The sequence below is a fragment of the Octopus bimaculoides genome, chromosome 19 (assembly GCF_046866305.1).
Source record: "Octopus bimaculoides isolate indiv1 chromosome 19, ASM4686630v1, whole genome shotgun sequence".
Lineage (NCBI taxonomy): Eukaryota > Metazoa > Mollusca > Cephalopoda > Octopoda > Octopodidae > Octopus > Octopus bimaculoides.
The window spans coordinates 55,012,270-55,039,429 of NC_142946.1; the positions used below are offsets into that span (position 1 = coordinate 55,012,270).

Sequence of the window (27,160 nt, forward strand, 5' to 3'; positions counted from 1 at the left end):
TTTTGTGGGAATGAGGGAACTGATGGCCTAGATTTGATTCCCATCTGCAATTGATTCACATATATTGTTAATAGTATTCTTAAAGAAAGTAGGACCGTCACAATTTATTTTTTCTGAATGCAACATGGTAAATTATCTTGTTACTGTTTTTCATTTTCTTGTTTTTTTCACAGACAAGACAACCAATTTTGATCCATTCTGGCAGCTCCACACAAACTAACATGACCTCCAGTGGAACTAACACACGTATTGTAACCCCATCAGGTGGAATGGCTCGCACACAAGGTCCCGGTCAAAACAAACTTGTAATTGTCACTCCTCCAACCCGTCCAACAGGAATGGGTGTACAGACGTCTTGTTTCACTAGTGGCAGCAGCAATACATCTACGCCTACAATTGTGAAATTAGTCACAGCACCAAATACAAGCTCCAACAGTTCAAAGATTGTTGTCATGTCAGTTCCTTCAGGTGCAAATTCAAACTCACAAACTTGCTCTACCATAATGCAAACAAACAGCACAAGTACAGCACCAGTTTCCACCACAACTCATGATATGGGCATGAAAAGTATTTTCAGTGCTACACCATCAATCGCTATTAAGAAAGACTCCAACAGCCCATAAAGGTTATATTCTTGCTGCCACAAAACGTTATCAAATAATTATTTTTGATTGACTGTTGTTCCTGATGCTATTAAGACAGACTTTGGACAGTCCTGAAAGAATCTTTTCAAGATAAGTGGAGAAAAAAAATGTCCATTTTAATACCCAGTTTTTACGGACTGTGGTGCTTTGAGGTATTGGGGAAATTTTTATCAAGCATTTATCAAGAAATGGCTAATGACCTAACAAGTGACTATTGAGGCATTCAGTCAATTCAATCATTTCATGCTACAATTAGACAAATTAAATGGTTTCAAAGACATGTTGTAGGAGAAGAGAAATTTTATGCAATCCAAATAAAAACCATTTTCAGTCTTCAACAAATATTTTCAGGTGTACTCTGAAAAATTTATTTCTTTGTTGTGGTTTATTAATTATATTTTAGTAAAGCAGTTTGGTACCTCTTGGTCTTCTTTGAGATGTTTCTCTAAGATAGAATATTACAGCTTGTGCCGTTCTATTTTTTATATACATCATGAATATTATACACACTGGTATTTTAACTTAAGGCTATTTCAAATGTGTATATTGATTTAAGTGTAACCTTGTTAGCTGTATTTACCGATTTCTGCATCAGAACAAGCATTTTTTGCTTAACTCAAAATGCCTGAGGAGACACTGTGTCTAACATTCTACCAATGTTCTGAACAAAGCCCTGTTTTTTTTAACATGAGTTTTTTTTTTTTTTAGATGTTTCTGAAACAAAATTGTTTTCATATTTACATTCCCAATGAATATAAGAAAAAAATGATCTTATACTTTAAAAATAGGTAAAGGGCTGGTGACAGGAAGAGTAACCAGCCACAAAATACTGCTTAGAAAAGTGGACATAAAATCTACAAAATTCTAATCACAAGGCATTGCTCAGGTAGATAAAATTATAGATTATTAATTCAAATATCAAATGTGTATTCATACCCCACTATAAGTTTCTGAGTTTATTTCAGTGTAGGATACTTAAATTTTTATAATCTCACTTCATCCAGCTTTGAGGAGTGAGTACCATTTGCAATGGACAGGTAACATATCCAGAGAGAGAGAGAAGTTTATCTCTTGTCCACTTAACATTATTTAACTTGGATCCAATATTGAATTTTAGTAACTTTTGGAGACTTTATCCCTATGTATATAGGAGTAACACACTGTAGGCCACTGCTGAATACTTTGTCCTAACAGATTTCACTTTCTTATCAGGTGGTCTCAGTGCTTGGCATCATGGCCAAGTGTCCTCTTTCATAGCTTTGGGTCAACTACTGAGAGGAAGAGATGGACAGAAACCATGTGGTAAACCCATTACCCTATCATATCTTCACCATCTTTCTTTCTTTTCCAACTATGGTAACCTTGAATCTCCCCTAGAGCAAGATACCTGTTCCTGTCCTTCTATGATAATTTAGCCCCTAATCACCTGGCTAGCATGAAGACTGCTGCCATTTTAGGGAGTAGTATTAAGGACATAAAGCTCTCAATGTTACTGCCACCTCAGTTAAGGGATCTTTTCTTGCAAGTTACTTGGTGACCTCACTATTGCTGGTACCACATAAAAGCACACAGTACACTCTGCAAAGTGGTTGGCAACAGGAAGGGTATGATGATGATGATGATGATGGTAGCGGTGGCAAGGAGGAGGATGGTGATTGGGGGTAGGATATTCTGCAACTTGACCTTCCCTGCACTTCTTGAATACTGGGAACTGTAAAACTTAAGAATTAATCACCTTATCTATCTGACTTGTTGATTTTTTTACCCATGGGTCAGCTCTGAATACACTCTTGGTCAGTGACATTCCAGTCATGACCATCCTTTTTTTTTCTCCTTACCAGTAATATATCTCTCAGTATTCAATATCTGATATGGACTTGATTTTTGAGTAGGTAGAGTGTGATTTGACATGAGATTTTACTGCTATATCTAGCAAATCAAGTCACCAAGTAGTAGTTCTGATTGACTACTAGGCTAAAATTTTCGTGCCAGTGACATGTAAAAGGCACCTAGTACAATCTAAAGAGCAGTTGGCATTAGGAAGGGCATCCAAATGTAGAAACCAAGTCAAAACAGACTGGTGCATGGTGCAGCTCTCTGGCTTATCATTTCCAGTCAAATCATCTAACCCATGCCAGCATGGAAAACAGATATTAAATGATGATGATGATTTTTTTTTCAACAGATCTATGGAAATATAGACTATATAGCCTTCATCTTCAGAATCATTATAAAGTCCTTGTACAATTTCAGATTTACAAAACTCTATTTCTATATAAGTGATAAAAGTAATCTGTGAAAAGGATAAATGAAATAATTTATTACATTTTTAGAGAGATTTATTCTCGAGATTGTTAATTTTCATTGTGATGTAATGTTAATGCTCTAGAAATGTATTTGTAATCTGTAGCAGATTAGTTACACTTGCCCAAAGGACTTATATAGAATGTTGTTTAGCTGAACCAAACAGCTGTTTTTATATTGCCTCATGAGTTAAAATTATTTAGGTACCATGGGCAAGTGTCTTTTACTATAGCCTTGGTGTAACCAAAGCCTTGTGAGTGGATTTGGTAGACGGAAACTGAAAGCTCATCATGTGTGTATTATCATCATCGTTATCATCAGCATCCAATAAGCCTTGCACAGTACCTCACAGACCCATTCCACCCTACTGGCATGATCCGGAGACAAGCCAGGGCAAGACATCCAGTGCCGATATGGTTCACAGGCTTAGGGAAGTGGAAGATCCATGATCTCAAGCACAAGCAAAAGAATCCCCTAAATGTTCAATGCCATTCCCTGCATATCAGGTTTTATATCAGAGTGATCTTCTAGAGACATGCTTTCACAAAAGCTAAAGTGTACCTAACTCACAGTGGTCCTCCAGCATGCTGGACACGAACACAGGATTTCTTAGGACCTATGCTATTGCTAGATAGTCGTTGAACATATACTAGGTTCATCCATCCTTTTGACAGGTCTTGCTTTTAATTCTGCTGGGTTTCTAGCAACCCTCCTCACCAGGCAAGCCTTGTGGAAGTGGGAGTTTAGTCATCAACAGCCCAGCTATGTAACAAGTTGTACTGGATTACATACACACTCACAAAAAAAACTATTGGGTTAATATAAAGATCTTCATCCGTTAATAAAAAAAAAGAAAGAAAAACAGCCTGCTGGGTGTTAACAACTGTGGAGAAAACGAATATGACAAAAGAAATTTGCGCAAACGAACCTGGGAGGTGGGGAGAGGACTTTCGGAAAATTCACAAGATCTGATTTTTCGTCATAATTTTCGGGTAAATGGATATATATTGATTTTTTTTTTATGGAATCCCACGTTTTTGGTTATGGAGGATCCGATTCTGAAAAATAAAATTTCAAAAATCGCATTTTCAAATTTTCAATTCTCCGGCCTTGGCCTTCAAGCAAGCTATCCACATGCTAGAAATAACAGCCAAACCTCACAAAACTGCGATAATATAATGAAAGGAATATGTAATCAATCTCCTCACCTTTCTGCAAAGATTTCTTTCAGAGTAATTTCCCGCAGTAATATAAAATAATTCAGGTGAAATTAAAGTGTTTTTTTTAAAAAACTTTTTCCGAAGTTTTCTTTTTCAATCAATCTACGTGGGAAAACACGGAGATTAAGAATAGGGAAAAAATAAACACAAATTCAAATTTTAATGAAAAACTCCGAGCCAAAATCCACCACGCCTTCTCACCATCTCGCTGTCTAAAATTCAAAATGAACGGTTTTGTCTGTTTCTGCATGCATTATAGTGAAACAGCAAAAGGGTCGCGGCAGTGCCCGGTCACTAAAACGAAAAAAAACCCCAGTCTAATAGGTAGGTGTTCATTATGTTATCGCAGTTTTTGTGAGATATAGGCGCAGGCATGGTAAGAAGCTTGCTTCCCAACCACATGATTCCAGGTTCAGTCCCACTGCCTTTGTTCCCCCCCCCCCCCCACTATCGCTTGGCAACTGATGTTGGTGTGTTTACGTTCCCGTTATCTAGCGGTTCGGCTAAAGAGACCGATAGAATAAGTAAGTACTAGGCTTACAAAATTAAGTCCTGGGGTCGATTTGTTCGACTAAAAGCGTTGCTCCAGCATGGCCGCAATCAACTGACTGAAACAAGTAAAAGAATAAAAGAATGTGTGTGTGTGTGCGCGCGCGCATACACTCGATAGGGTTCTGTTGGGATGAAAAAAAAATCAGAGACTAACGGTCATTGCCCCCAATTTCTCATCAGTTTTAAACTTCTGACATCATACTGCCATGAATGAAATTTGCTGCGCGTCTATCATATTTCAATGCTTTTTTCACTTCATATTTTATTTTAATAGTTCTTTCGTTCGTTTTAACTATCATAGCCTAAGGATCAACGTCTTATCTGTCAATCTATACATACATACAGACACACATTGAACTAAAGGGTGGGGTTTCTTTCACTATTATGAAATATTACCAGAGTATAGTTAAAAATGCAGTCCTGAATCAGTTTTTTATTTCTTTCTCCAAAAACTGGTATCATCGTTTGCTTAAGCGTTTATCTCTCACATCTTACAAATATCGAAACAACAAACGAATCTAGAAATAGCAGCCAATTTCCCATCAAACCATAGCTTACTGTTTAAAAGAAACAAAAAACACATTGGACAATTGTTGTCCGACTTCCCCTGAAACAAAAATGGTAATAAAAAGACGGTATGGTCATGGCGAGAATATTAGGATTGACTTAGGGTTAAATATCATCTATATTGTCGACGAATCTCAGGTGACCTTTTGCTTGTTTCAGCTATTAGACTGCGGCCATGCTGGGATACCGCCTTGTGAAATTTTAGTCGAATTTTTTAAAGCCTGGTACTTAGTCTATTTGTCTTTTTTGCTGAGCCGTTAAGTTACGAGGACGTAAACACACCAACACCGGTTGTCAAGTGGTGGTAGGGAACAAACACGTTGATATATACATATATAACAAGCTTGTTTCAATTTCTGTCTACCAAATCCACTCACAAGGCTTTGGTCGGCCCAAGGCTATTGTGGAAGGCAACTATCCAAGGTACCATATAGTGGCATTGAACCCAGAATTATGTGATTGGAAAGCTAAATTCTTACCACACAACCACCCCTACTAGTGGGTTCCTGTTGCTTTCTTTACTTGACAAGTTTGATAAGTGTCATGGAGTTTTCGTGGGAGAATATAAAGGCGGCTTTCCATTACTTTCATTCAACTATATAGATATGGTCGCAGCAACTGCCTAGGTATTCAAAATTTAATACAAATACAGCGAAGTATTTTCCCCAATCTATCGCACCTACACGGTACTTAATTTTATCGACTCCGGAAAGATTAAAAGCTGAGTTAATACTGGAGTGGAGTCCAACTCAGAAATGCCGCGAAGTATTTTGTCCGGCACTCTGACAATTCTGCTACTTCGTAGCTCGTGTCAAATTATAAATGCCATTTTTGTTTAGTTCTCGATTATTTTCAACATAAGCGACAATTATAAAAAATACATAATTACGATTACTATGTACATTATACTTTGCACACTGCTAATATTCTAATCACCAACAGATCTAGAAAAGGTGAAAAGACTTCTATATTAATTAACCATATTTAAATAAATTTCTTTCCTTTCTAGAAGAGCGTTAAACGGAGGAATGAGGAAGAAAAAAATCATTAACAGCGATTACTCAACACTAATTATGCAGAAAAAATTTTATATAACTAGTGTCGGCTGTTAAAAGCAAAAAAAATGTGAAGATTAAAAGATTTCATTTCGAACGTTGTACAATGTTATGCCGATGAGTTCCCTAAGATAGAATTAAATATGACGGCGAGATGGTTGAGTAATACGTGACCCGGCTTCTTAGTTTTCAGTAATTTTAATTCGTTCGTAAGTCGCGTAAGAAAAGTACAAACAGATTCTTTCCTATTTGTCCGCCTTATAAATTTCAAGGGAAAAAACAAAACGTAAAGCCTGAGAACAATATGATGTCAACGCCACGACATAATAATCGTCGGCACATTTAATGAAAATACTAGACTTTCAGCGATTGTGAATGTATTTGGAACAGTTGCAGGTACCAGTATTTATACTATTCATCCACGTGACTACCCCCTTGAGGCCGCCTTAACCAATGAAATGTTGACGTTCAACCTAACCGGAAGTCAGTAATTGTTCCACTCGGACATAACAGTACCTCTGTAATTGAGAAAAAAACAACTGACAAAGTGAACAATGTGAGTATTCTAATTGATATTGTTGTTATTACCATCATCAATTGCATATTAGTTTTTCTACAAGGATCTTTATTACTGTAATGATTTGAGCTTAATTTGATTAGCCGCTAATTTATCCCAGGTATTATGTTGTTATTGTCTGAAAAGAAGCACTTGTTTCACTCCCCACCGACGCATATTCATCTGCTGTTGCTCCTCATGTCGACATTGATCAACGACTGACATATATTGTATAGCTTAGCACTTACGAAATATATAGACATGTATGTGTTTGTGTGTTCGGCAACATTCAAGTTTTTTTAAAATTTTTATTATTCTTTCTATGTCTCGTCTCAAATTATTATTTTGTAATGTAGTAGTAGTATTATTTTGTATTATTTTGTAATCATAATTGTAGTCGGAGGTCGACTTCGCCTTTTATCCTTGCGAGATAAGGTATCGTTAACATTAATTACTAGGGTCGATTTATATCAGCAATGTCCCTCCCCACATGTTCGAGTGTTACAAATCATTAGACGTATCAATCATGTACTGATGACTCATCCATGGTAAATTATCCCGTGTAATATCCTTTACTCTGTCGGCATCACCAACCATAGACACACACTTATATACTATATATATTGCCGGAAAGAACGCAGAAAAATCGAGAAACTCGGAGTGAATGAGCAATTAAATACACGAAAAGATGTATATTTAAGAGTAGATATACTCGATTGAACTGAATTGCTACCCTAGTATTTTACTACTAACCTATATTATCGATCCTTTTTGAAAGAAATGAGCCAAGTCGTTTCCCGGTAGTTGGAATACCGGTCCAGTTAGTCGAATAGAAACATCTGGTTCGACGCTCCTGTCTTATACGACTCTGATTTTTTTTTCTTCAAAACGTGATATTAGACTCAAACTTCCGACTGAATAATAACTTGTGTACAATTGTTTGTATTAATATTTTTTAGACCCTGATCTACTACATATTGTCAAAAATGTTCAAGCCTTGGACATTTCGTTCTTCTCGCTCCCTCAAACCTCTGAGAGGTATAATGTATCTAGGACTACATTATCTAATATGTCCTTATTAACGACAGTAATATGTTATTTGAAGGAAATTTAACTGATACTTTTTTTAATGGTGATCGACCACTTAAAGAAGTCTCTTTCGTTGGGTGTTAGTTAAGTCGATTGGTGGAGGATAAAGAAATCATGACGATTGTGGCTATGAATTGCTGAGGGTGATTGCAAATAATTGACATTCATGTGTTTCCCAAATACAATGACATTTTACGAAGTCTTTATTAGTTATTACGATTCTGTTGGTTATTTTTAACTAGTAAGTCTGATTCTGTTGGTTATTTTTAACTAGTAAGTCTGATTCTGTAAGCTGTTCTGTGTCAAAGCTGGCCTTTATCCCCAAGATGGCTAATCATTCAATCATGAGATATGATTGTGCAAACCTTGTCCCGTGCATACTTACTTATTTAGCCTCTAGTTTCTCATTATTTATTACTTTTTTATTTACGTTTTATGTGTTAATTAAAGCTATTAAATTGTTACTAGAACTTAATTTCGAGAAAAGCATGAAAGCCACATATCGTTTCCCATCGTCTCCCGCCTATCACTTCGAAGCTTTGTGTGCTTTAGTAAGGAAGCATTTATGTAATATTGTTAGTAAAACGTAGCATTTTTATGGTATTATCAGTCTGAGTGTCAAAGATGATTGAGTATGAAAGTAAGTCGAGCATCGCAAACCTGCTTCGATTCTCTTCTGAAATTAATCCATTTACACAGTTAATAATCCATATAATCACCTTTTTACGTCCGCTTTTCATGACGTGTAATATGTTTAATGTATACATTTAAAAATAAAATTAACTTGAAGGATCTTGCGCGTATGCGTCTAACATTTGTAGTATATCTAATGTACTACATACACATCGATACTTTTACCTACGCAATATACCCATTGAAAAAGACATTGAGATTTTACATTTTCGTCCAGTTAATAGTATATTGTAATATTCGTTCTTGTTCTCTGAGATATTGTGAACGTGTGGCATGAACCGAGTAGCCAAACCGGTAACATAACCCACCCAAGCATGTCTATTAAAAGATAAACGCGGGAGAGAGGCAGGCAAGACATGTGTATATTGAGATTAAACCGCGGGAAATATTCTTTTATTGGATATGATCATTGTATTGTGGCCATGCTAGAACACCGCCTTCTTAGGACACAGTTGCTAATATCCACCCTGAGCCGGCAGAAACGTCAGCACGCCGGGTTAAATGCTTAGCAGTTAAGTACCAGTTGCGTACTGAAGTCGATCTAATCGACTGGTCCCCTCCCCCCAAATTTCGGGCCTTGTACCTAAAGTAGAAAATATATATACGTAGTGACCGTGTAGTTAAGAAGTTCGCTTCTCGACCACGTGGTTTTCGACTTCATCCAAATGCACAGTATTATTTGACCAATCACTTGTAGGTGGAATATCGTTGACAGAAACACTATATGGTCATTTGTACTAATCGGTACGTTCGACTGTCCCTTTGCTTCGAAAGGTAGTCATTCGATGAACTAACTCCTAGTGTTACATATGGTGGACTAAAAAAAAAAGCTCTTGAATACAATATCCCAGTATGGCCGCAACCCTAAGACCTAATCGGTTATATATATATATATGTGTATATATATATATATGTGTATATGTATATATATATATATATATATATATATATATATATATACATACATATATATATATATATATATACATACATACACACACACATAGAGAGAAAGGCTTGCATGACTAAAAATTGGAAAGTGTATGAACAAAACCTTTGGTCCTGTAGCCACTTGTAACTTTCTGCCGATTAAAAATAAGAAAAAAAGGTGTGTTTGTGTGTTAAGACATTTACTTCCCAACTACATTGTTCCGAATTCAGTCCCACTGCGTGACAACTTGGGCAAGTGTCTTCTGTAGCTTCGGGCCGAATAAAATCTAAGAGTAGATTTGGTCAACGGAAAGAAGTCCGTCATGTGTGTCTTTATATCTGTTTACCCCACCACCACTTGACAACCGGTGTTTGTGTGTTTACGTCCTCGTGACTTAGCGGGTCTGCAAGAGAGCAATAGAATAAGTACCAGGGTTTTAAAAAATACTGGAGTCAGTTCTTCGCTCGACTAAAAATTCCTCAAGACTGTTCCAACGTGGTGACACTTGTTTCGCCTGTTTAAACCTCGAGACATGCGGCTCCTGGTTATAAAACAATGATGATTCCACACTAGATCCTAGCATATATGTGTGCGTGTAGTTATTTTTATAAGATCCTCCCCATTCTATATGCAACTAGAACGAAAGTCAGAGAAAATCTAGATGTTTCTATGACTTACTAGGCATAGAGAAGCAACTACAACAGTTACAATGATTAATTTGCTCCAAATACAACCAAATTTTTACTTTCTCCATAAAGGAATTAACAAAATAATTTTAAAAAATTTCTATTCGGTTCTTTGTACTTTGCTTCGCATATTTATTATGGGAAATAGTTTTGTTTGTTTTTATTTTAGCCCCCTGGTAGGTCCTGATCGAGCAGGCCTGTAATCCCAGGCGTTCCAGTCAGTCCTTTTATTTTATTTTATTTTATTTATTTATTTATTTTTTGAGGATATTGTGTAATATAGGGAAAATTCGCTGCTATTTGTATCGGGTCGTGCGACCCCACAGGCTTGGTATGGAAAGAAAGAGTTTAGTTGGGTGGGATGTTTGGCTTTGTCTATTCACTTATTCGTACAAAATAGAGAGGTGGATACGTTGAATGTTCTCTAATGATTTTTGTTTGATCAGTTTTGGCGGTTGTGTAGGAGTAAATTGGTTTATTCAATGGGGAAGGGGTAAAATAGTTTTTTAATGACTTGTCATGTGGAACGCCTAAATACTGACCGACATTGTTGACCTTTCAGTGGGAAGTAGTATATTTTCTTGGTAAAACAGTTATCACAGAACGACTACGTTTCTGTGAACTAATTCCATTTCGGAAAGGCATGAATGTCATAAACTCCTGTATACCCTAAATTCTCAAATTGTTTGCCTTTGCGAGAAACAGTGTAACTAAACTGCATCTTCAACATACATGTTCCTTTGCATTCATGCATAATCGATTAATTTACATATATTCTTAGGCTTACAGATGAAGCTAAATGCTATTTTGTTTTAAGTAAAATAAGATTTAGGACCATTTTGCATAATATTTGAGTTTCTTATTGAGTGTAAATCCTAAGTTGATTCTTTATTTATTTTCCATAGAAAATGTATTAGTAATATATCGACTAGGTAAGTTTTATTGTTGTTTAAATATGTTAACGATTTCATAATATTTCTGAAATATTCAGACAACTTTTTTAACATATTTCTTTTGTCGTTTCACTCCTCGGTCTACATGTGTGTGTAGACCCCTACGTGAGCGCTTGATCTGTTAGAAAGAGCAGCTAAACATTCCACAAATTATACCCCCAATCGTCTTCAAAATTTTTAAAAAATACACATCGGATATTGTCTTAGATACTCAGTACTTCGGAAAAGGACGAGATAGCGAGATCTGACACGGGATTACGCAGCAAACAAACCAGTTATTACATATCACCCAGTTTACACACGTACACCAAGCTCAGGATGAAAAATTGTTTAACATTTAAAAAAAAAATATTTGGATCTATTTCAAAACGGGGGCACCAGTTTTCATTTATGTTTTATGTAGTGTTTTTGGTACCGAAAGACTTTCAAACTTCGTATACTTATCTATTTTGTGTTATAGAACAGAAAAAAAATTTTGTATTCGAATTTATTTCATGTAAAAAATTGTCTTATTTCGATAATTTCTACTAATCACTGACGTCTACTCAGTTGAAAACAGTTAGCGCTGTAACGGTGTATATCGTATTAATCCCCTAACCCTAACTCTAGAATCCGAACTCTAAAATTGTTACACACATAGATACGCACAGCGTAATTTATTATATAAACAATATATGCGTATAAATTACGATTAAACCGGATGAAATATGTCACAGGGAATAACATTTTTATGACCGCCCAGCAGTTGAATAGACGTCAGTGATTGGTTGAAATTACAGAAATACGACAACTTTAACATGGAATAACTTGCGATGTACGTTTTTTTTTGTTAAGAAGACTAAGAGTAAAAGATGTTTTATTATTTTATATGACACAGTCTACCAGTGTCCCAAGTTTCATAGTGTTTCGTTAAGAAAATACTGGTGCCCCCGTTTTGAAATAGATCCAATTATTTTTTATCACGTATGTGGCTGGAAATTAATGCTTACATCATGAATGTCATATAGTTAGTTCTTTTCTTTCTCACTCTTTTGACTATATACACACACACACACACACACTCGTTTCTTACCCTACCAACATTATATTGATAGATTCATTACAGTGTCGGACAAAGTTCCTTTTGATTATTTGTTCCAGCTCTTTACAATCTAAATTCAAATCTTCCGATGTTTGTTAGGTAGTAATGGTCAATTTAATCGATTGCTTCTCATCTGTGTCAATATGCAGTAGTCCAAATTCCTACCCAACTGTGGGTCTTTGGTGACTTGTGGCGCACACCAGTTCGAGTAAAACTGCTGTCACAATTGATGATATCTATTTGCAATACACACAATATGACTTAACAAAATTCACACATGCTGCGCATTCACCCCATTATACCCATTCTCTCTTCTCAAAGTGGACCCCATTGAAGCAATAATGCAAAAATAGTTTTGCATCTTGATAATAAAGTATTGCTGGTGAATATCTTCTGTGAACAAAATTAAATAAAGCTGTAAGCTATTTCATATTGCATTCTTTGGTCAAAATTGGCTGTCATTGTAATTGCAAATGAAATGTCTTTCGATATTCTTTCTGGCTTTTCATCTTTACGATATCTATGAAATAAAGTACCAATCCTGTTCTGTGATTGATTTTTTTTTAAAGAAATCAGTTGTGGTTTGACCTAGAAAAGTTTGGGCTCCAACAGATGTAAAATGGCCCAAAGCATGCCTTATGTCAAAACATCAACACTACAACTCCATTAGCTTAGGGCTCAAGGCAAGTTTGTGTGAAATGAAACATTAAACCCAGTGTTGCATCTTCTGCTCTATCTGTTGTTCATGTTATTAAACTGTTGATAGATCTACTTTGGTGGGAGTAAACCAAATTTTATTGGAATTATCAAAGAAATGTCATACACTTTTCACTTTGCTGCCTCATTAAGGTTTGTATTTTAAAAAAAAATTAATCAGGTGAAGCAGATGTGGTGACCTGATGTGATGGGGTGCATTGTCACTAAGCATATGTTGGCATGACTGGTTAATAATTTCACTTTGCAGTCATATAATTCTGGGTTTGACCCAGAATTGTGATACATTGGACATAGGTTTTCTACCATAACGTTTCAACACAAGCCTTTCGAGTGCAATTAGTTATGCAGAAACTGCTGGAAGTGACAGCTATTACTAGTTATTGCTGGAGAAGAGAGACTAAATTTACCATAGCAAGACCTGAACTCATTACTAGAAATAACAACATTACTTCCCTCAAATCACACCCTAAGGTTTTATTAGACAATATAGTCTTTGAGGCACTTTCTAGATGATAAAAGAACAAATGGTAATTGTGTGTGTGTGTGAGATTGTAGAAAATACAACTTGATATCTATAGTCTTAAAATTTAGAAAGATTATGTTTGAGAATGAATATCAGACAAATTATCAGTGTCCAGTTTTGTTTCTCTCATCTGTCCTTAAGAAAAGTTGTGTGTATAAGGATAAATATAAAAATAGGATATAACAGTCCACTGCTGGACATATCCCCTTTCCTGTCTGAAGGATTTTTTTTTTTTGTTGTACCAACGACCTGTTAATTTGACACTGACCAAGCACTGTCATCTGTCTTAATACTCATTTTTGCCAGCTAGGTGGACTGGTACATTGTTTTACATAACTCCAGTCTCTCCAGCTGTGTGCTAGTGCAGCCCTCTCTCCCTCCAGTTGTCACATGTTCTGCAAGATAATGAGTGGGAGGCCCAATAGAATGTCTGTGTTTACTCATAGTAACATGGACACTCTGAAAATTGCAATGAATGAAAGTATGATACCAAATCATTTTTGATTGTAACAGCTGTAGTTACTTGCATATATGAAGTTCAGGTATTTAACATATTACATCAATTATTATTTTGTTGAAAATCACTGAAAAATACAAATGTAGTAAGTGGTGCAATTCAGTTTCTCTCTTGTGTGTATTTATCCCTTGCCACATGAAAGAATGTACAAATACAGTGACAAAATGAATGCTCAGCTCCACTGCCTGTGGTTTTTTTCAATTGATTTTAAAAATAGGAAATTTGGATGGATTTAATAATAAAGCTAACTTTCTCATTAAGAATCTGGTGTTTGGAACAACAAAATTGTATAAATATATAATGGGAAGCTCAAATTTTGAAGAGTATTTTCAAATAGTTTGGTATTGTAGAACCAAGGTTGGTATAAAAAAGGGATATCAGTTACAATACCTTTGTGTGATCTTCAGGAAATTATAAGAGTATACTACATTTCATCATGGCACCAACACTAATGGGGTTGACTTGTTGCTCATAAGATTAAAGAGTGAAAACTGTATTTTGTGTAATGTAAGTTAGTGTTCATATTTTATTTTTATATATATATATATATATATATATATATATATATATATATATATATATATATATCTGGGGGTGACCCCCTTCGATCATGAATGACCATGGAATTGCACCTAGAAAGTTACCCACCAAGGTACAAGTCTGGGCAAGGTTGTTTATGGAAGACCAACTGTCACCCATGTATACCAGCCTCCCCTCTTCACACCACCGATGTTATCCAAGGGAAAGGCATATAGATATATATATAAATCAGCATATTAGTAAAATACTTCCAGGCAACAGTTTATTAAAAGTAATATTGGAAAATAAGATATTATTTATGGAACTGTTAGTTAAAGAATAGTCTACCACAAAGGAGCGTCTTGCTCTATTATTGCTTTGCAACGTTTACTCCAATGACCAACCAAAAGTGATGACATAAGCCAATTTATTTTTGCTGCTGGTCTGGATACCACTGCACAAAATAAAATATTCTCAGTAGAGAAAAGTTGATTAATTTCCTTGATTGGTTAAGTCACAAGTATGTAGCTTTCATTTGAGAAAGAGTGAAACAAGTGCTACCTCCAAAGAACTTGAGCTCTGTGAATACCAGTTGTACTTAATTTTCATCCTTGAATCCCACATCCAGAAGACAAAAGACAAATAGGAGTGCTTGTAACAACATTATTAACAAGGTCACAAAATTAAGATGGCAGCAGTCTTCAGGCTCTGTGTTTTAACTGCCCTGGCTCCTTGATTCTTTTTAAACTGGGTACACCAACCCTGTATGAGAATGATCTAGCCCTTTCTGTTGACTGAGAACATGCTCTTAAACCAATTAGTGCTGACATAATCTATATTTTGGCATGGTTAGCTCCACCAGCCATTTGGAGACTAGCTGCCAGTTTGAAGAACATCTGTGGCACCAAATAGATAAATAACTAAACACTCCTTAAACATGTCTCTGTCTTTAGGGCTAACACTACAACAAATGCCACAGGACCAACTCTGGAAAGAAAGAAACAGCAGTCTACTACTCTTGGCAACAATGTAAGTGATGACAGCTGAATAACTGTCCACTTAATGTAAGTGTAAAGTGAACAGGGGAAAAAATTCTTTGAATTGAATTGGGGTTGGTGAAACCAGTGTAGCACTCAACAAATCGCACTCAAATTACACACAGTGTAATTAGGATTCAGCTCCTAATTACACCATGTGTGACTATTGCACAGTCACGGACTATGGAATAACTGTTGAGGCATTCTTTAAGAATCATTAACCTCTGTTGATTTTGCCATGTACAATGAAGATGCTGAGAAATTTTGTTCAGTCAAAACTGAACAAAATCTCACTGAATATGAAGTGGACTTGAAACTACAAATGAATGCATATGTATGTCGAGTGATTTTCCTCTCGTTTTTGTACTCAGTTGTGTATGTTTGTGTGTGTACTTTACAATCTTAGTATTGATTACACTTAATGTGTGTTACCTATATAGGTTATTGTGAGGATGTAGGAGGCATGGTGGTTGTAAAAGAAGTTCAGGTGCTTACAGTCATTGTGTTGTTCTCCATGAGTTAAGCATATAACCCTGCTTTTTCTAGTTAGCCAACTTGAGCACAATAAATGAACAACCACCACTACTACTATACTCACACACTCACACACACACACACACCTTTTTAAGAGTGAGCCAATAATTAAACATTTAATTAAATGCCTAATTTGAGGGACACCTGTTCAGGCTTACATTTTCTGAAACAAAAATATCTTATTGAAATAATTTTAATTATTTTTAGGCAACATAAACTTGGCTTATCACAAAGGGCTTTTCATGTGTATGTTGTAGCAGATTGTTAGAGACTGAAATAACTATAATTGGAATGGTTTTCTTGTTGATTCCTTCAACTTCTGTTTGTTTCCTTTCAGGTCTTCAGAATCATCACAAAAGGTTCAATCTCCCGAAGATTGTAGCAGTGAGATTGAAGTAAGTTTTTATCACTTTTTATAACTTGTTTTATAGCTATATATTTGTCTAAAACTTGGTGAATCATTCCAATACTACTTACAAGTTTCTTAAATGTGTTTGGGTGATTAAAAAAAGACAAGCTGGACTTAATCATGAGCTTCAAACAAACAATCTATCATGTGTATTAAGTACTTTATTACTCATATACCTACACACATGCTGGCATAGTAAAACAAGGTTATAGCCATAGCCTTGTGGTTGAGAGGTTAATTTCACAACCACTTGGTTTCAGGTTCAACCCTATTGCATGGCAGCTTGGGCAAGTGTTTTTTGTAGTCATTGAGGGATTGGTAACATCACTATGTAATGCTTGAACATCTTTCATAATGTCCATTTTGTTGCAAGCATTTGAGCCAGGTCCTCTGATCTGAAGATAAATTCGTCTCACAAGCCTCAAAAGCTTTTTAAAGGCTCAAGTAGGTTTATATTTAAAACTTCAGCGTTTGAAAACAGTTAAATAATACAGATATATTGATTTTACTGGGGTAGGGTCTAACTTTCTATTTAGATAAATTTTGAAGGTTTGGGTAACCCACATATGTAATAAGCCTCTCTAGGTTAGTTTTAACTGAGCTGACCGTTAATCAAAGAGTTTTATATTTTTTAAATTTTATTTTAGAGCTACACTATTCAATATCTCCTTTTTTAAGAAGGTGGTTTTAGTTTAGAGAGAGTTTTGGTTAACATATTTGTTGAGCATTGCATGATTGAGAAGTATACTTTTTGATCTCATTGCACAACACCTTGGGGGAAGTGTCTTCTAACATAGCATCGGGTCAACCTAAACCTTGTGGATGAAAATGAGTTGATGGAGATAGTGTAGAAGCCCATCAAATGAACTAACTGAAAGAATTGTCCTTGATACATATTATCACTGTGAGCTCTCTCAGAGTTACCTTAAAGCTGAGTGTAAAATATTCTGCCACTTCAGCTATGAAAAAATATTATTGGGATTACTAAATTCTGGAATGAATTTAATAGCTCTCTGATAATTAAATTTTGTTTAATATTTCTAGTCAAACTATGATGAAATTGTCTCTACATTTGATGAAATGAAATTGCGGAACTCACTGTTAAGAGGGATATATGCTTATGGTTTTGAAAAGCCTTCTCTTATCCAGCAAAGAGCAATTGTACCTTGTATAAAAGGTAAATATTAATTGGCTTTTTGGCAGTTACTTGTTAGTGCTGTTGTTGCCATTTCTTTTGACAGTCTTCATACATCATTTATTATTTAAATGAATAATGTTTGCTTTATATATATATATACACACACACACACACACATATATATATATACATGTGTGTGTATCCTGCATTTTAACCCCAAAATACTTCCCAATTTTTTAGGTCATGATGTTATTGCCCAAGCTCAGTCAGGCACAGGAAAGACTGCCACTTTCTCTATTGCCATTTTGGAACAGTTGGATATGGATCTCCATGAGTGTCAAGCTTTGGTCCTGGCTCCCACTAGGGAATTGGCTCAACAGGTAACTCATTTCTTCATTTTTAATTCTCAGCATTATCCTACTAAAAGACATTCTACAATAGAAAGATACAAATGTTTTTTTATCACCATCAGTTAAATAAATGAAATGAACGAGAGATAATTATACAAAAATATGAAATTTATGCTCTATTGAACCAAAAATTGTTATGAGTCTGGGCAAAAAAACATGCTGATGTCCGAATTAGGTGAACTGTTTAACATGTGAAATAAACAGAATAAATAAAGAGTCAATGAGAATGTCCCTGTGTAGTTGTTTTTATCTTTTGTCTTTTACTTGTTTCAGTCATTAGACTGTGGCCTTTTCTGGGGCACTGCCTTGAAGAATTTTTAGTCGAATAAATCAACCTCAGTACTGGGTTGTTGTTTGTTTGTTTGCTTTTTTTTTGGGGGGGGGGGTTAAACTTGATATTTAATATATTGGTCTCTTTTATCGAACTGCAAACTTACAGGAACATAAAGACACCAACACCAGTTGTCAATCAGTGGTGGATAACAAACACAGACACAAAATGTGTGCACATGCACACGCACACAAATATATACAACAGGTTTCTTTCAGTCTCTGACTACCAAAGCTACTCCCATGGCTTTGGTCAGCCTGAGGCTATAGTAGAGGACATTTGTCCAAGGCACTACACAGTGGGACTGAACCTAAAACCATGTGGTTGGAAAGCAAACTTCTTACCACACAGCCATGCCTGTGCTGTCCCTTGACTTACTGAAAATAGTAGCCAGACCCTTTAAATACAGTATTGTGTTGGATAACGTAGAACATTTGTAATCAATAGTTCTGACTGCTCCATTAGGAATGACTTAGAAGAAAACAACAACAGGACAAAGTTTCGTCTTAAAGGCAGCAAGCTGGTTGAATTGTTAGCGTACCAGGGAAAATGCTTAGTAGTGTTTTGTCCATCTTCATGTTCTGAGTTCAAATTCCACCAAGGTTGACTTTGCATTTCATCCTTTTGGGATCGATAAAATAAGTACCAATTGAACACTTGGGTCAATGTAATCGACTTGGCCCTTCCCTCAAACCTGCTGGCCTTGTGTCAAAATTTGAAACTAAGAAGAGCATCCAGCTGTAAAAATCCTGCCAAAACAGTCACAGAAATCTGGTGCAGGCTTCTACCTGGTTGGCTCTTGTGAAACCATCCCAACCATGCTAGTATGGAAGGCAGACATTAAACAACAACAATGATGATGATAATTAAGCCAAATATATTGTCTTCATTTCTTCAAAATTGCATCTTTCTTTAGTTTTCTTGATCTTAACTAATCTAACAATTTTATTCTCAAAATCCTCAGATTCAGAAAGTCGTTGTGGCTCTTGGAGATTACATGGATGCAAGATGCCATGCTTGTATTGGTGGAACAAATGTTCATGATGATAGGTTACAATTATGTGAAGGTGTTCACACGGTTGTTGGAACTCCTGGACGTGTTAGTGATATAATCCATCGAAAATGGCTTGGTAAGTTTACTGATTATCACACCATGACTATTTTCTCTTTCAGTAAGGTGCCAGTGGATGATCTCACTCGAGCAGTCACCTTTCTGCATGGGCCAAAGATTCTCTTAATCGAGTCATAGAATTCATATGCTTTGTTCTTGACTGCAAAACATGTATGTCTGTGTGTATGTGCATATAAAAGCATTTTTGATGTATAACAAAACAAAAATGACCTAAAGTGTTTTAAATGACTATCATGAGACTTTATTTTCCACAGTGTCTTTGTTTCAACACAATCTCAAATCAGCTTAGCTGCCAAACAAATGCAACTCTGAAGTTTAAAAACCTAATTTCAAATATTTCACTCAGAGACTTTAGTTGCCAGTTGTAGATAGTTGCAGATAAACTTTCACTGCAGCACAGTGAAAACTACCGTTTTTGGATTAAAGATTTGACTTGAATTCAGTTATTGTTTTGCCCTAGGTGGGTCCTGATCTAGATGGCCTAATCAAAACATTCCTACCATGAGCATTCTGTCTTTTATTTAAACATAATGTATTTGGGACTAAATTATATAATGTATCCCTTTTTATAATGGTAGGGTGTAATTGGAGGAAGATTTAGTTGGTGTTTGTAACAAGTTGAGCGACTGCATAGAGGCCTTGTTGGCTCCATCTGGATTCAGTAAAGTAAGCTGGTGACCATCCTGACTAGACCATCCTTCTCTTGCATTTCTGTTGTGACTGCTGTAATGTTTGTATTTATGGATCCATTTTATAAGGAAGAACAAAAATGACAGGGTAACATGTTGAAAGTTTTTTTTAACCAAGATGGTGAGTGAATATTGAGGTAATATGTTGAAATTTACTCTATAGCTAAATAAACTTAAGATGCTTTTTTTCCTAGACTTAATACAGTTGATGTTTCAATGATTTACATAACTTTTTTTCTTTTGATTTTTAGTAACTTCCCATATTAAAATATTTGTCCTTGATGAAGCAGATGAGATGTTGTCCCGAGGTTTCAAAGATCAAATCTACAGTGTTTTTAGATACATGCCCCAGAATGTTCAGGTTAGTCAGTTTATTTACTTCCAACTCTAATCATTGACAGTCTGTCTTGTCACACTGGTTTATGAGTCAAATGTTGCTGCAGCCTCAGTCATGTCAGTTACAGCAAAGCACATGTGTTTAGCTTTTCTAGAGGTCAAACATTCTGCAGTTACCTGAGATTTGTGAGTTAAATTTAGATAAATTAAACTCTCTGATACACTTATGCATATATGTAAGAGAAATAGACTTAAATTTTTTTTTTTAAAGTACTAATGCAAATAATGGGTATGGACAAAATCTAAAAGAATATGATCGTGTTAATGCAGTAAATTGGCAGAGTTGGTGAAACATTAGGTAGGATGCTTTGAATTTGTTCCAACTCTGTGATCTGAGTGTGAATTTATTTAAGGTCATCTTTACCTTTTGTTCTTTTGGGATTGAGATAAAATACGATAGGACAGTGAGTTGATGGAGTTTCTAGTGTCAGTTTCTGTTCTGACTGCATTATAAGTTCAAATCCTGAACCATCACTGAAAAAAAAATTCTATTTCTATTAGGAGTTGCAACTGACAAAGTTTGCTTGGCAATTACATGAGTCTGGGTTTGATCCCTCTGCACAATGCCTTGAGGAAAGGCTTTGGGAAGACAAACTGTGTGAAACCCTTCAGTCTATGTACTTGTTCTTTAGTGTTAGACTTAATTTATCATCTTGTTTAACTCTTAAATTCCTGTAGTGCTTTCATTATAATCATTTTAATGTCCACTTTTCTATGCTTGCATAGATCAAAAGAAATTCATTAAGGCAGCCTGATGCATTTCTTGTTGCCAACCTTCACCTATTTCCAAGCATGGTTATAATCCTAGTTTATCAAGTAATGAACAGCCCAAACATGGTTAAAGGAAGGTTTTTGTTTTAAAGATTTACTTTTCTTTTTTATGATGTCTGAATATCTTGGGAATATTGTGATGATTTATTATTACATGCCTTAGACATTAGTATACCACTAAATACTGTCTTCATGTAGTGCTCAAAAATACAGTGCATTGTAGTGCTTTCCTGCTAATGATTGGATTTGTGCATTTTGTTAGTATTCAGTGACATCATTTCTTGTAGAAGACCTTTGTTTACAGCAGTGAGCACAATATTATTGGTACCTCTACACTGAATCTGCATATCAGAGTCAACTGAGAATTAGTAGTTAACTGCTTTTACTAGGTACAAAATGCAGTAATGTGGTAGTAGCATGTACCCTTTCAATCTCAGATAATTATTACCATTTCTGCCTTTGTCGTTTCAACAGGTGATATTATTGTCAGCCACTATGCCACCAGATGTCTTTGAAGTCACCAGACAATTTATGAGGAAGCCTATTAAGATTTTAGTGAAAAAGGAAGAGTTGACTCTGGAAGGTATCAAACAATTCTTCGTTCACATTCAGCAAGAGGTGAGTCAGATATCAGTTTCTATTTATTTCTACATTTTTAAATGTCTATTTGTGACAAGAGTCATAATTGTAGACTGCATTTTGAACGAATCACATTAATATTGTTTTACTGTTTTCTTAATATCATTTCACATGAATGTAGATCTGGTTGATTTGTTGGCATATAAATGCTAATTTCATCCTCCACATCCATTACTACACAGCTCAGCTAAACTTACAATTATCATTTTACAGGTAATTAACTGTTTCCTTGAAAGAGGAAATGTGTTTTTAATGTCTAACACTTTTGCTATTAGTCTAAGTATAAAAATACACTCTCTATGTATTATATGAATGTAAACTGACTTTGCATTTGATAGTGAGATTTTTCATTTCAAAACTAGTCTAATTAGTTACAAATAAATGTAAAGTTATTTAAATTTCATTTAACCCTTTTACTGTTGAAATACTCTTTCTTTGTTATTTTGAAAATTAACTGTTTTTATTAAGCTGTGATTAGGACAAATTAACACGAAATTTTGATGGAAGGTTATGATTGAGATAACTTTAAAACAGGAAATTTGTACCATAGAACCAAAAGCAGTCTCAAGAGGCATGATATTAAAAGGGTTAAATGATGCTATATAGCCAGTAGTCAACTGGGATTTATAACAGAATTATGGTATGGAATTGTGCACATTATTGAATTTTCGATTGAACATGAAATACTAGAATCTATTACTGTTTAGAGAAAACTACAAAATGAAATAAATTTAGACAAGCATAAATAAATATACAATTGCGCATTAGCTAATAAAGCAGGATTTTTCACTCACCTTGAAGATAAATTGAAATTTAAGGTGAAAAGATAAATTTCAAAAAGTGTTTTATAAAATTGACACAAACTAAATTAAATTATATAATGACATAGATTAATATTTACATCATGAAAGGTATAAAGGGTTGGTGAATGGCTTGTGAGGGTCATGCAAGCCATATACCGAGATAGTCAGCAAAGTGAGAGCTAGCAATGAGTGGAGCAACATGTTCCAGGATTCATTCTTCATATCTTTTGTGGTTCTCTTGTGAAAACTCCTCCTATAGGCTGTAGTAGATTTAGTGATCTGGAAGTAAAACCTTTAATCAAAAGGACTCAAAGTAAGCTTAGAAAAGACTTATTTTATGTGGTTTACATACAAGAAGTATATGGAATCACAAGTGGCCTATTGAAGAGGTTAGACTTTGTATGCATCAGACACAGTAATAAGAGCATGTGGAGATTTTTAACTACCTGGATGGCTTCCTAGTTGTAGTTGGTAGCTTTTTGTTACCCAGGAAACAGAATTAACAGTAGAAATGAGTCTTGAAAGTTTAATACCCAGAACAAAACTTAGTGGGATAAGGTCAAGGACTTATTCTCTTCACTCTTAACTTAAGGTTTCTCTTTGAGTGACTTCACTTTGAAGTGTGATGCTGCATTAGAGCAAAAAATGAAGAAACCGTTCTTTGCTAGATGGGTAATGTTTGTGTAGATGAATCACAACATAAATGAGTTGCACCAAAAAAGTCGAACTGCACTCTTCAAAACTTGCACCAAGAATAAGGACAAGTTAAAATTACTACCTGCTTTTATAGCAAGTTGATGGAGGTAGTTTATCCCGTTCCCCTCTGACTTTTAGTTCATGCAATTGAAAAAACCACATTATTCATGGGATGACCCAGTACATATAGATGTCTTTAATGTTTCATGTTTGTTTATCATATTGCTATTCTTTTTCTGTAATTTCAGGAATGGAAACTAGACACGTTAATAGATTTATATGGAACTCTGACAATCACTCAAGCTGTTATATTCTGTAATACTCGTAGGAAAGTAGATTGGCTCACTGATCGGATGTTGGCAAAAGATTTCACTGTTTCTGCTATGGTAATTCCACTATTGTTTTTGTTGTTGTAGTTAATATTATTCTTATTGTATTCAACTTCATTATGCAACCAGTTGATAATTTTATAAAGCCTTGTGTTTTTGAAAATAAGTCACTTGTCATTTCTTTTTCCAAGACATCAGGTACAGGCATGACTGTATGGTCAAGACGTTTGATTCACAACCACATGGTTGTAGGTGAAATACCATTGGACAGCAACTTAAGTGACTTCTATAACTTTGGGTTAGATAGAAACTGTGCTAAAGCCTGTCATAGAATGTATTTGTTTTTGGTGCAGCACCACTGGTTAAAAAAGGCAGTACTGTGTTAAAATATAGACTGATAAAATGGGGTGCATGCACACACACAGACTTTCATACAGTTCATATCGCCAATTTTACAGTTGAAGGCTTCAGTAGAAAACACTTTCTTAGAATAAGATAACTTGAGACCCTGTGCTAACAGTTTATCATATTGGTTTCAAATTTTGGGACAAGGCCAGCAATTTTAGGGGCAAGGATAAATTGATTATGTCAGCTCCAGTGCTCAACTGGTACTTACTTTATAGACCTTGAAAGGATGAGAGGCAAAGTCAACCTCTGCTGCATTTGAACTCAGAATGTAAAGATGGCCAAAATAAAATGTCGCTAAGCATTTTTCCTGGTGTGCTAATGATTCTGCCAGCCTGCCACCTTATAACTGTTTTATCATATTGAAACTCTTACTAAACTTATTAGATCTAGCATTTATATGAAATTTGGGCATTGTGTAGTCCCTGCAGTTGTTTCTTAAGTGTTTGTATATCTGTTCCTCACTTAATTCTTAGGCATCTATGGATGAAGAGCTGTTTTTTTCTTTTCATTCTTCTAAGCAAGGATTAGACAAATATATTTTTGTGGCATTGCTTTACAGTCAGATGCCCTTCCTGTTGCTAACCCTTTGTTGTCTTTCAACTAAAGGTTCTCTCTATTTTATCCCTCATTGAAAATGCAGAGCCACCAGATTATTTGTTGGCAGGAAAATGATGCCACCACATGTAGCTCAGTAATTTTTGACACTCAAATGTTAACATACACAGCCATATATATAGTTCAAATTTACAGAAAATAAAAGTCCAAGACAGGTGAAGGAACAACTAGCAGGTATATTAGTTTAACCCTTGGGAAGAATGGAAAAGTCTTTGACAGAAAGGATTAAGCAGGAAAAAAACAGAGAGAAAAAAGTATTTAGGGCTTAATGGTTGAACATGATGAAATGGCCCTATATATATGCATGCACACATTGGGCTGCCTTCTACATTCATTCACTATCAAGGCATTGGTCATCCCATAGCTGCAGTTGAAACACTTACCCCAGGTACTGAATAGTGAAATTTGACCCAAAACCATATGTTTGTGAAGCATATTTTTTAAACCACACAGCCATGCTTTGTTAAATAATTCAGACATGCCACAAGACTAATATTTAATGAATGTAACATTAAACTGCTAATAAAAATGTTTCTTTTTGATTGTTTGGCAGTTTCAGGCCCTCTTAAACAAAAAATAATTATCTCTCTTCTAACATGAGAAATTTCAAAACTTAAGCAAGGGAATCTTAGTTTTTAAGGCTTACATATTTTTCAATGGAATATTGATTTTTTTAAAAACTAATTCCCTCTTGCTACAGATCACTCAATTTGAAGTAGAATTGAAGGTTTATTCCATCCTTAACTAGAGTTAGAAGGGCATTGGCACAATGACTGCTGTAAGCTTTGACCTTTCAAGAAATTAGTCAGAAATAATCTGGTGTCTTCATAAGTATTGTGTGTTAATTGATGAATAATTATTATATCTATTTGTAGCATGGTGAGATGGACCAGAAGGAAAGGGATATGATTATGAGGGAGTTCCGCAGTGGATCTAGTCGTATCCTCATAACTACTGATCTTCTTGCGAGAGGGATTGATGTTCAGCAAGTGTCTCTTGTCATTAATTATGATTTACCTACAAACAGAGAAAACTACATTCACAGGTGAGTAGTAAAAGTCCTAAATCATCTTTCACCCGTAAGTCATCTTTCGTTTAGCACAGTATTTGATATGCTCTTCTTTTTTGTTTTCCAGAATTGGTAGAGGAGGACGGTTTGGTCGCAAAGGTGTTGCCATCAACTTCATCACTGAGGATGATGTTCGAATTCTCAATGATATAGAACAATTTTACAACACTTCCATCATAGAGATGCCAACGAATGTAGCTGACTTGATTTAAGGTTGCCCCTCTTGCTGTTCGGAAAGACAACATGCATTGCTTGTCATTCAAGACATCAAATATACCTTTCTCTTTTTTTTTATATTTGAAATATGTACAAACTGCTTTTCCTTTCCAACAAAGACAAGGGCTTTTTAATTGTTGACACTGCCCATGCACGCTCAAGTTCTACGTGTATTTTCTCCCCACTCCCATCCCTAAAGTGTATTAATCAATTTCTGATTTTTAAAAATTTTTTATGTTATGGATTTAATATAGTTTAATACAGTTTAATGTTTACACTAAAACACATGAAAAGTGTGTCAGGAAACTTCGACATTCAATTAAGCTAGCATCTCCAAGATATTCGATTAAAATTTCTAATGTAAAAGGTAAATTTCCATTCAGACCTCATAAGGTTATACTTGAAACAGTTTTCAGAACTAAGTTCTCAAAATTGAATTCTCACATATATATATATGTATATATATATATATATATATAATATGTATATATATGTATATATATATATATATATGTATATATATATATGTATATATATATATGTTTATATATATATATGTTTATATATATATATGTTTATATATATATATGTTTATATATATATATGTTTATATATATATATGTTTATATATATATATGTTTATATATATATATGTTTATATATATATATGTTTATATATATATATGTATATATATATATATGTATATATATATATATGTATATATATATATATATATGTATATATATGTATGTATATATATGTATGTATATATATGTATGTATATATATATACGTATGTATATATATATATATGTATGTATATATATATATACGTATGTATATATATATGTATATATATATATATATATGTATGTATATATATATATATGTATGTGTATATATATGTATGTGTATATATATGTATGTGTAT

At 34.8% G+C, this 27,160-nt stretch overlaps 2 protein-coding genes across 6 annotated transcripts in view; both read left to right on the forward strand.

Moving 5' to 3' along the window:
- Nucleotides 1–1,014, forward strand: part of LOC106875417 (transcription initiation factor TFIID subunit 6) — a 72,785-nt gene extending 71,771 nt beyond the window's left edge. For all 5 annotated transcript variants that reach the window (XM_014923550.3, XM_014923548.3, XM_052974685.2 and 2 more), the window contains exon 12: nt 174–1,014. In XM_014923550.3, the coding sequence (XP_014779036.1) occupies nt 174–623 (450 nt within the window). In that variant the 3' untranslated portion in view covers nt 624–1,014. The remainder of the gene's footprint in view (nt 1–173) is intronic.
- A 5,746-nt stretch (nt 1,015–6,760) lies between these two features.
- On the forward strand, nt 6,761–26,370 carry LOC106875421 (uncharacterized). The gene is made up of 10 exons (XM_014923556.3): nt 6,761–6,898; nt 16,516–16,573; nt 17,632–17,764; nt 17,966–18,105; nt 19,431–19,596; nt 20,539–20,648; nt 21,929–22,072; nt 23,841–23,978; nt 25,820–25,989; nt 26,081–26,370. Coding segments are annotated over exons 1-10 (1,206 nt in total). The 5' UTR covers nt 6,761–6,896; the 3' UTR covers nt 26,226–26,370.
- The last annotated feature ends 790 nt before the right edge of the window (nt 26,371–27,160 follow it).